Below are 12,261 nucleotides of genomic sequence, written 5' to 3' on the forward strand. Positions count from 1 at the left end.
AACAACTGGAATAGGTGTTCCGCCCAGAGTGAGTTTAGATTCATCATGATGTCTTCGTAAATTACAGAAATACATGTATGCCGTCTTCGATTTCGAGAATTTGAAACCGTTACTGGTCCAATTTTGAATATTGTTGATATTGTGTTGTAGTTTTCTTTTAATTGTATATATGTGCTTTGATCGATAACATATTAAAAAATCATCAACGTATAACGAGCAATCCACACCATAAGCCAAACACTTTGTGATTCTATTGATGTTGATGTTGAAAAGCGTCACAGATAGAATGCTGCCCTGGGGCACACCCATCTCTTGCTCGTGCAAATCGGAGAGCGTATAGCCCACTCGTGCATTGAATTCCCTATAGAGAATGTTTAATATGAAGGAGGGCAGACGGCCTTTTAGACCCAGATAGTGTAGGCCATTTAGTATCCCGTACTTCCACGTCGTATCATAGGCCATTTCTAAATCAAAGAATGCCGTTAATGAATGATACTTCTTGATAAATGCGTCGCGAATAAATGTTTCCAGTCTAACCAGGTGGTAATTGTTTGATACGGCCATATCGAAAGCCACTTTGGAAAAGAAATATTAAATTGTTAGTTTCCAAGTACCATACAAGTCGAGAATTTGTTCCATTGTTTTGCAAAAACAGCTTGTCAGTGCAATGAGTCGATAGTTCGAGCATCTGTGCTATCTTTACCTGGTTTGGGAACCGGTATTTCTGTTGCTTATTTCCAAATATTAGGTACATTACCAGTAATACATAAATCATTGAAGATTTTCAAAAGAGAATTGAAAGATGATTCTGGAAGGTGTTTCAAAAACTGGTAATGTATTTCGTGAGGCTCAGCGGATGTATCATGGACCTTGTCTAAAGCCTCCATAAACTCCAGTAGTGAGAAAAGTTGATTATCATTTTCGGAGTTGTTGGATGTGAATAGAAAACGTTACTTTTCCGTTTGATGATTTACTCTTTGGAAGGCTTCAGAATAGTGAGGTGATTAGGAATTTTTAGATAAACTGTCAGCAAGAATATTTGCTCTGTCACATTTTGAACTAAACTTGTTATGATTCAGCTTCAGATGTCGGAGAGAATTTGTGTTTTCTCTTTCCGTTTATTTTACGGATAGTGTCCCAAACGTTCTTAATAGGGAACGATAGTTTAAAGAAGAAACATATCTCTTCCATGATGCTCGTTTACTTCTTTCATTGTGCGGCGAGCTTTGGCCCGGAGGATACGGTATTTACTTAAATGTTCGGGCGTCGGATGATTGTTAATTTGTTTCAATGCTTCTCGACGTTGTCTAATGGTCTCCTTACATTCCTTAGTGACCCAATGTTTTGGGGTTCTTCTACAGTTGAGTGAAGACTTGTGTATGGATTCGTTTGCAATCTCTATTAAAATAGAAGTAAAATGCTGAATATGGTTAATAACGTTGAAGACTGTATCCTCATTTAGCATTGTTTTACAGAGTTTTTAAAACTTAGCCCAGTCGGCCTTCTTTATATTCGATTGTGGAATTGCGTCGGTAATAGTAGAGTTGATATTTTCAAGGTAGATTGGAAAGTGATCACTGCTATGAAGGTCATCAGCGAGCTTCTAGTCATAATCACAAAGCAGCGAAGGAGAACGAATTGTCAAATCGATACACGTGTATGTACCCGTTCCTGGGTGTAAATATATCGGTGATTTGGTGTTACATAAACTCATATCGTGCCTATAGATGAAGTCTTTTACTTTGTGGCCTCGCTCCATTATGTGATTTGTTCCCATAACATGTTATGGGCATTACAATCTCCGAGTAAAACAAAGGCAGGGGAAAGTTGTTGAACATAGATGGTACTGTATTGATGTTTGGTGGCTTTTAAATCTAACAAAAGGTAATCAATCGATGTAAAGTGACGATTAGAGCAATGGCTTGCAAATGTGTTTAAATGGATGACGCTATGAAGGGTTATATTGTTTACAACAACAGACACTCCCCCATATGCCCTTTTAACATTGTGGGAGTAGTTGTTAAACAGGGAGTAGTTTTTAAGTGTGATTCTATCCGTACCTTTCAAGAATGGTTCCTGAAAGCATAGTACTGCTGGATCATTTTCTTTTAAAAGCAGGAGAATATCATTGTAATTGGTTTTAAGTCCTCGACAGTTCCAGTTTATGATGGTGTTCTTCGGTATACATTTAAATTGAAAATTTTGAAGCTAGGTTAGATCTTTCGCGGAGGAAATCTGTGTGGTCATTTCTCTGCAGGAAGTACGGAGGAGAATGTTGTGTTGGAAGGCTGAAGCTACATTGAGCGCATTTAACAGTTTCTTCTGCATCAATGCTCTCAATGTCTCCAAACCTGTTACAGAGTTTGTATGGGTCATCTGATCCCCTCTGCTGCCTATTTCCATGCGATTTGTTTAAATTCTTTGGTGATTTTGGTAGTGGTGTATTATTAAAGGTTGTCTGAGTAGATGCCGTGTTTTTCTATGCTTGGTAATGGTGATGTTAGGGCTTGCTGTTGAATCGGGTAAATCTGTCTGTGTTTGAGTGTCCTTCGTTGTTTCGGGATCATTCTTCACTACAGTGGAGACGGAAGGGCTTGGATGGGATGTTTTGGCATGTTCAAGGTTTCTGGCTTCTGGATAGGGAATTGTAGCTGTGTACTTTACCCTTTGTATTTCCTTCTCCTGTTTCCAAGTATCACAATCCTTGGAATTGGTGTGGTGCTCCTTTCCATAGTTGACACAACGCGGAGTTGCACAACTATCAGATTCCTGGTGAGAATGGTCTCCGCATCGGCCACATATTTGGATTTTTGGGCAGCGGTCGTCGTGATGGCCATATTGCTGACACTTAGCATCGAAGGGGGTTTGGAATGTATATCTCAACCTTCATTTGCACGAAGCCACCTTTGGACACTTTGGGTACTGTTGGTTTGTTGATGGTGAGTAAAATGGTATCGGTGTCCTGCAGGTTGTTTTACGTTTAATACGTACTCTACGGACTGCAGTGACACCTTCGTTTTTAATTCCTTCAATGAGATCTGTGTCGCTGACTCCAGCCATGTTTCGGCAAAGAATTATGCCTTTTGACGTATTGAGTGTGGTGTGAGCGAATGAGGTCACTGAAATATCGAAGAAAGTTTTCATTTTCTCTTAATACTTTCTATTTGACCTCGCCGCTCACACTCAATAAGAAGGCAACCTGATTTCAACTTCTTAACACGTTTTGGTGTGCCGATCGATCCCGGTATTGTCTTTTCAATCGCAACAAGAGAGAGTGCGGAAAGATGTTTTGAGGCATTTTCGGACAGTATAACCATTAAGCGTGGAAATGACTCAAATCTGCATGGTTATTCATCTGACTCAGATCTAGTTTTATTGCGTTTGTTTTGATTTTTGTTTAACTTTCCATGTTGTATTGATAAAAATTCAGCATCCGTGCTCCCCGCCCACCATGGTGCCCAACATGGTGACACGTTTTAAGTGCCAGGGATACACAGGTGCTATACTCAGTCAATAAAAGTACCTATGATTAACCCGTGAAGCCACCGCCTTCTGTGGTCGGTACAATTACCTCCTGATTGACCCGTTAAGCCACCGCCTTATAAGAAGTCTTCTAAGTCTTGGGAAAGGGAAATATAAAGGAATAGACTATAGGGGCAACGGTGGTATCAACAGAGATACAAGAAGAAAGACAAAGAATTGAGAGAGTAAATAAAGACTTCCTAGGAATCGGCGTGACCAGCAGATTGGTCGAGACCGGGTCCATCACGAACACCCGTATAGAAGAAGTAGAGGCCAAAGTAGTGTATTGCATCAGAAAGCCTCTGTTCAACTACCAGGATATTTCCTCCCCCGGCACGGAACGCAACCCACGGTAAACATGTTGCCTCTACTTTGTCGCCTCTTACGTCACGTAGTGAGGCACACCGGGCCAAATCTACAACCCCGGACTCGCAGGGTGAGCATATTTTAGCATGCGAGCCTTTGATGTCATGTTTGTTACAGACGAATTTTGAGAAAGGTTAACAGTTTGTTCTATTGTGCAAGCACATAAGCACATTCGAACCTTCGTTCGGAATAAATTTGGATATATTCCGGATTAATGTGAAACTGATAATACATTTAGGATACTATTATAGGACTTTATACACTGACAGCTTTAATTCTTTCACTTTTCTGTTTATGTTTCTCGGAAATATATATAATCAAACAGTACAAGGAATGAATTTGAGTGAAAGCGTGAAATACATTTAAGCGTTTATATAAATGATATTCAAAGAACAAAAAAGTAAATATGTGGTGGTCCTTTATGTAGAGTCAACACTATACCAAACACAACCAGAGGGATCGCTCCTATTGTCTGCTGTGAGCAGGTGGGAAACTAAATTAAATTGATAAGAAAATCGACCCAAACATTAATGAGTTTTGACGAGTTGTCCTTCATGGGATTTGAAAGGTTTGGTATGCTTTACAATGCTCCCGGTGATACGCATGGTTTATCTGAATGTATAAACAAAGTAACATTTATTCACATAACTTAGTAAAAACTTTGTAGCAGAAGCAAAGTTGCCAAGGGTAAATATCTTTGACGTTCTGCTTGTTTATTTGAATCTTTTTTGTGCTGTTTGATTTCTTCCGAATGTTAGAACTACCTTGGCCTTTTTATTATGCCTGGTAAGGTTCCTATGTTAGTGCATGTTCACATGGTAAAGCAATGGTTTTATACGTGTTTTAAGTTTTAACATTAATGCTCTCCAGTACATCATTCTGAATTTATTCAAACAAGGTTTATACAATCAAGAATATATGCAGGAAGTCTTTTAATCAAGTATGTCATTTAAGAAAGTTCTAATACAGTTCGTCAAGAAGAACATGGAGTGGAGATGATACACGCCATTTCTTTAAACAAATTTCTATATAAAAATCTCCAGCGTATCCCTTTATAAATTGTTTTTGTTATGTTGATGCTGCTATGTTCCTTTTCAATAATATTTCTAAACCTTCTCAATATGTATGGAACAGTGATGACAATATGGTTTGGTATCCATACAATTCCCATCTATCTGACGACATATTAGGCGAGGTCATGGCTGCAAATGAAAAAAGTAATCAAATAAAACGGATTCAACTAGATCCAACAATTAAGGTAAGATGTGACATTTCAATATGTGTGAGGTGAATTTAAGATGAAAATTGACATATATTATTTTGACACATATATAAGTTTGATAATAATCATTGACTTCTCTTCTGCATCTTCATTTTAAAAGAAGTTGGTGTTAATACAGACCCCATATATTATGTACACATTCAAACGGAAGAAATACATCAAATGTATACATAATTAGTCCATGCTAAAGAACCTAAAATTAATGGATATAAACATTCATCTGAACTTGTCTTGATTATATTGTATAAAGGTGATCTGGATTTATATACGTTTTCTTTACATACCTAGTTCTCGATGAATTCAAACCAAAAACAAAACGTCACGCAAAAGATAGAAGAATACACACGATGTTAACAGCAAATTATAAACTACCACAAATGAACTTTTACAAATATGCTCCAGTAAAATATCATTCAAGTGATACAATGCGATATTTCTGGCAGTGTAATCAGAATGTATGTCGGGATATCAAGGGAAAGAAAACATTGTCTTATAATATGTACTAAATCTATTACAATTACAGATAAGAGTTGGAAAGCTAACAGACTCAGAGGAGACTCTACATGTACTCTGGTGTGTTTGAATTGCTTGAATGTAAATGACAACATCCTAATAGTACGTTCTTTGTAAATGTTGTAGCAGTTTATTCGTAAAACTACTTCCTAACGTTTATCTAATTAGCAATTCTCTCTGGATATGCCATATATATATATATATATATATATATATATATATATATATATATATATATATATTGCAGGCACGCTTCATAGCTTTCAATCCTGTTTCATTCTACGGTAGTCCATCTCTCAGACTTGAACTGTACGGCTGTAACGTCGGGAACTACAGTAATCCCGTATACACAACCATTGACAAGGATATCGAGGTAGTACTTCATGAACGTTTGTTCATCGTAGTTCAATTAAAATCGATATAATTCAATTCAGCACGCTTCAAATATATCTTTATTGCATTAAAGTTGTACTGATTTATTGTGTCCGCGTCCTTCGCTGTGTATAGTAGGCTCTTGTAACGCATATTTCTCCATCAATTTATACCTTAACAATTGCTTGACAAATCAAATATTTACTAGAGCGATTTTGTTCGTAGCATAATTGTACTACTTGTCATATAGTGTCTCATATTTTGGTGATAATGCCTTGTAACAAGATAACCGGGTGGGATATTTCGGATTAACAACAGAACACGTAATGACGACACATATATATGATTTAATATGGTGATTTATATGAGTAGTGGATTATGAAGATATGTGCGTATTTATAATCCAAATATTGGATCTATTTAACATAAAAAACGCACAGTTTCAAAGATGGAAAAAATATACAAATAAATTTAGTTCAGTAACCCTAAAATACAGGATAAATGATTTCACAAATGATTCAATAATGGAAAGATGAATATAGTTCACTCAAATAGTAAACGATGTAAGTCTTTACACATAGTAAAAAATGTATTCGCTCAGGTAGCGAAATTATGTCACTAAACAAGAACGGATATACAATCTATCCTTCCAGTCCTGAATAATACACTGGGTCTTACTAACCTAAAATTAGCATACAGCTAAAAATACATGTGTGGAGATGCACTCCGTCACCCGTGCACCTTATCCGCTCCACAGCTCCTCTGAATCAATTTCACAACCAATATAGACTCCGGACCCTCGGAATACTATGATCACTTGAAACATTAGACCCTCCGGACACTTGAAATATTAGACCCTCCGGACCCCCTGGTCCTTTAACGGCTCTACAGCTGGGTCACCTTAGTCACTCTTGACATTCCGGACGCTAGACATTAGACGCTCCGGCACCTTAAACGCTCCGGACACACGGACGTTTCTACACTCTGACAACACCCGACACCCCGGATATTCTTACCATCAAAAATAGCAGCAGGGGGGGGGCGAATCCGACATTTTGTCCAATCGTTATTTTGCTTAATTATTACTTTCTGCACTCAGCGGATCCGGTGTAGTCAGCGCCTGGTAAAAAAAAAACGACGACGGTCCATCCTACACGACGGTGACGTCATTTGGTTTAATGTGAGCCGATCCCAGTTTTGTCAGCGTCCGGTAAACACAGCGACGACCGCGTCGATGTCATTTCCCCCCCTGCTGCTAAGAAGTTATTTTCAAAGATCTTACAAACAGAGTGATTACTAACTCCTCCTCTTGTAGATCAATTAGGTTATTTGACTGATCGGTAAGTCTAAAATTAATTTTTGTTAAAAACCGATTATGGCATCGCATATAGACCGGATTAATCGGGCTCTCAATGATTAAGAATCCGGGAGGGGCTGTTGGTGAAAATGAATAAAGGATATACCCCTGTTGAGCTTGATTTGATTGCTTGGTATCTACCTGGTAACTCCCTTCGATAACATCACACACTAGATTGATTGCTATCACCGATGCGATATTTACGTTGTATGGAGCAATATGCCTACCACCATCTCTGTTATCGTGTCTGAGGATAGTTGATGGACCGAGAAAATCATTAAAAGACTTTCTTAGTTCTGGCGCGTTGTATCCTGGAAACTTGAAATCGGGTAAATTGGCTTCTGTGATATTATACTCGGTTAGGAATTTTTGTTTATTACCATCGCTGTTAGCGGATATTATTTTAACGATTCGTTCATTGATATATTCCATGTCTGATATAAGTTGATTTAACACCTCAACGTGTTTTTGTGCTTTTGTTTTCCGTAGTTGTTTTAGTTGAAATTGGTAATTATGATTAATCTCGATAAAAACACTAGCGATATCATTTAAATTAATTGTTAATATGACTTGCGATTCAGGAGTTTCCTTATACTGAAAATACCATTGCATGGTATCCCTGTCTTGAAATATAAACCAACTGGGTAATAACGTGCTTTTCATAATAGACAAATCATCCAGATAACTGGTAATAATTTCATGATACGATTGCGCATTCGTGTGCAAGTCCGCGGGGATTTCATTAGGTGGATTCATGGGCCAACCTAGTATGGTTCTTATTGAACTGTTATAAATATCAACCATATACCCCGGTGTGCTTATTTCAATCGTCGACGATAACGTCGGTTCATGAACCGTAAGACCGATTTTTGATTCTTTTCCTGTGATCGATTTTATCCTGCGTTGAAATTCTTTATTGATTTGTTCTACTTGGTATGACCCAGTTGGTATTGTAACCTCATTCCAGTCTGGGGTCCCATCGGGTTTATTTGTCCATGCAAAAACCAGCGAGTTATTAGGTTGTTGTCCGTTAAATGCTTCCGCTCGGATATTAGGCCAACTGTGATATACTCGCAATTTTGCCAGCGCTATTTCCTTCACTGGAACCGGTGATGGGAAGTTTACACTGAATTCGGGTTTCGTTGATGTTATCGATATCATACTTGTTTGTACCGGAGTGGTGTTTTACGCGATCCGTTGAAGCAATTGAAACCCTTCGGGGTTCAGCGACATTATTATTATTCGTCGTTTCTAGTGTTTAATTTCAACACCGAATATTAACAACCTGCTTGTTTTCAGGAGAATGTTTTAAGCCCATTGAAGTTGTTTCAGGAGAATGTTTTAAGCCCATTGAAGTTGTTTCAGCGACGTGGTTTCCAGCTTCCAGTTGAAAATCCTCGATTTTTGACATCGCGGAGTCATACAACTGGACCATCGTGGAGAATTCAGCATCGGATATAAACGAATTATCTATCGCCAACGAGATCAACCCGGATAATTTCGAGTACGCGTCGGATACTATTTGATGTTTTACTGTATACTCGTTGAGTTTTTTCTGAGAACACGATGATATCTTTCTAGTGATTGCGTTGGCGACTCCAGCAATTGTTGTCGCCGCGGAGATAGCGATTGGAACAGCGATCGGGGCCATCATGGTCACCGTGGATAAAATGACACCGGTACCAGCTACTATACCTGACACCGAGTACACGGCCGCGTCGATGGCGGTTATTTTTCGGCGGTATTTTTTTATTTTTATATGGTATTGTTCGGAAAGCGTTTTCAAATTCGCGGAGAATTCTTTTACGGTATTGAATCGATATTGATGTGACGTCGGTGATACCTCTGATTCAATTACCTTGGTGGTCATTTTTATTTTAAAAGAGCTAGTGTTTTTAATTACTTAGATCCGCTACAAATTCCACATACCATGTAATGTTTGCCCCGGTTAAATGTCTATCGACGGCATAAATTGTAAACAGTTCAGCTGCGTCCTTGTCTATAATTGTTGATATTGTATTGTTAAACCCGGATGAACTCGACGATAATATATTAAACTGCATCATTGAAACCAGTGTCAATCGATAAATACCCTTAACAGTTGCGGCGATTTTTACTGTATTCTGTGTAGGAGTCCAAGCGAATGATCCATGCCGAATCGTGTATACTGTGTTGATGGTGTTTTCATGAGGGATTTTTATTTTTGTCACCTCCGGTAGTCTGTCTTTAATCGATTCAACGTTAATTTTGATTGTTCCTATTTCCTGTGTATGCGCGTCTATACCCTTTTTGTTCGCTGCAACATCAGTTTTGATTGTTTCTATTATCCGTTTATGCGCGTCTATATTATTTATGTTCGTTGCAACATTAGAGCTGATTTTTTCTATTATCAGTTTATGCGCGTCTACATTATTTATGATCGTTGCAACATCAGTTTTGATTGTTCCTATTTCCTGTCCATACGCAGTGATATCATTTATAGTTATTGTAATTTCATCCGGTCTGGTATTTTTTTTACCAAAGAATTTATCAATGGTGTTATCAGCCCTGTTAAATTTTTTTCGTAACATGTAAAATTGGCCCGACAGCGTTGTAAACTCCGAAATAGTATTTTTTATCCCCACAAGATTCGGTTCGGTTACCGTCGGGGTTCCAAAAAAACTAGCAGTAGTGAGTTGTATATCGGTGACAGACTTTTGTATCCCCTCGAACTGATTTGCTTGCGCGTTAAATTTATCATACAAATTTTTTAACGAATCCGACACGGATATATAATTGTTGCCAAGTGTACTTATTTTTCCATTTATCGTCAAGATGGATTCACCTGATTTAAGTCGTCCGTCATCGGTATACAACGCGATATTGTTCTCGGCGGCATCACGCTGTCGTATTAAAACGTCATTCAGCGACACATTACTGGATTTCAATTTACCCTGGCGGTCTTGAAATACAACTATTTCGCCCGGGTCAACACTGGTTAAATTTAACGTATCAGCGATTTCATCCTCGATTAGTTTTTTTATGTCATCGGTGGCGAGCGTTTCCGTGGGTTTTTTCAGCGCCGAAACCGATCGTCCCCAGTTATCAATCATTATTATTGTAAAAAAAACCAGTGTTTTCAATTAACCCGCCGGGCCTCTACGACCCCACTAGTGTATTCGTTTACAACCACATGAGGTGGTTTCCGCGATGATGAAATCGTCGCGAGTACGTTCAATACCTCACGGCCGCATATCGGTGGGTCACTTAATTGTTGTGTTGGCAGCGTGGAATAAAAAACCGGGGCTGAACACGCCCGGATATACCGCATGAACTCGTTTGGCGGGGCTAACCCGTATGAATCAAAATAGACGATCGCACGCGGATCAATTGCGTATGCAACCCAATGAGTTCCCGCTCCGGAGGATTTATCGAGGTTAATTATACCGGTTTCAATATTCCTTAGTTTTGTCGGTAATTGATCCCTCATAAAAACACCTCTGAAGTTTTTTATCGCTAACGCGTTTGCGGCATCTATTAAATCAAAATTAGACATAAGAGTCATTACACGGTTCCCGGTAGTCTTAGACCCTTCCCCGAGTACCATGAATACGGGGTTCCCGGTAGTCTTAGACCCTTTCCGGCTACGGGTCGTTTTTTTTTTATAGCCTTTCCCGGTTGCCTTCTTCAATGCCATTCCCGCCGCGGTACCAACGGCTCCTAACGCCGCCGCCTTCGCCACTGCTGGGGCCGCCGCGGCAATCAACGCTGGAATCGCAGCTAACAGCGGAAATATCCCACCGGTCTTTTCCATGTTTTTAATCGCTGCGGCCGAAAAATCTATTTGAACACTCTTTTTATTCTTCATCGCATCATTGAAATGTTTTATTTGACGCGCCGTCAACGATATCTTATGATTACCACCTGCCATCTGTGACGGCTTTAACGTTATTGTGGTTCCACATTGTTTAGCCGACTTTGATCGTAATTTCTTGACTTGACCATCGGTCAACTCTACGCCGACAACATTATACGACATTTTTATTGTAAACGCGTTTATGTTTTCAATTACATGTTTTCCACTGGCGCATCAACGATTCTCATTCGCCCACCAACACCTTCTAGCAGCATTGATTTATCGCTGAGAATGACAGCAATAACGGCAATAACGCCGCGAGTTACATTAGCTCGGAAGTGTATATCAACGACGGATTGTCTTGTTAAATCAAGATGTTCCAGCGAAAAGTAATAGATCGGATATAGTTCTTTAAAATCATGTTGTGATATTTGCAAACCAGTGTCGACGTTTTGATCACGACTCATATACGACAGCAACCGATGGTACACGCGTGCAATATGGTTTTGACCGTAATTAAGTTGTATATCCTCAGATGGTTCCTGCTGGCCGTTTATTCTCAGCGAGACGTCAGTAACGCCTAATCGATCAAATATCATATGGCTGGATAGTTGATTATCAACTCTCGTCATATCCTGCAACGCAACAAATATATGACGCGGAGCCGAAATGCCTTGTTGTGATGCCAGGTTCCATGTGAATATACCATTGATATTTGATTGCTTAGTATATGTTGTTGTTGTTAGCCAACTTAGTAATGATTTTCCTCCCTGCTCCATAAAGGATAGCAATCGTGCCTCTGTGGTAATGGATGGAGTCATTACTGGCATCCACAATAATATTTTAGTTAAAACGACTTTACCAGGGTCATTATTTGGATTCGCAAGATCCGCTGGAATTCTCCAAATTGCATTTCTATCATCACCTTTTCGCACAAGCACCACGGTATGCTTTGCTCCGTAGATAACTTTTCGCACGTTCCTACAAAATCCAAATATATGATGCAGTGGAATC

The 12,261-nt window shown here is 39.1% G+C and overlaps 1 protein-coding gene across 2 annotated transcripts in view; it reads left to right on the top strand.

The window, feature by feature from the left end:
* The window catches only part of LOC149774744 (uncharacterized), an 83,948-nt gene that overhangs the window by 45,675 nt on the left and 26,012 nt on the right, over positions 1–12,261 (top strand). For both annotated transcript variants that reach the window (XM_089944759.1, XM_089944760.1), the window contains exons 4-5: positions 5,023–5,146; positions 5,931–6,056. In XM_089944759.1, the coding sequence (XP_089800885.1) occupies positions 5,023–5,146; positions 5,931–6,056 (250 nt within the window). The remainder of the gene's footprint in view (positions 1–5,022; positions 5,147–5,930; positions 6,057–12,261) is intronic.

This window comes from Sinohyriopsis cumingii, unplaced genomic scaffold, assembly GCF_028554795.1.
Source record: "Sinohyriopsis cumingii isolate HCF-2022 unplaced genomic scaffold, ASM2855479v2 utg000160l, whole genome shotgun sequence".
NCBI classification, from domain to species: Eukaryota; Metazoa; Mollusca; class Bivalvia; order Unionida; family Unionidae; genus Sinohyriopsis; species Sinohyriopsis cumingii.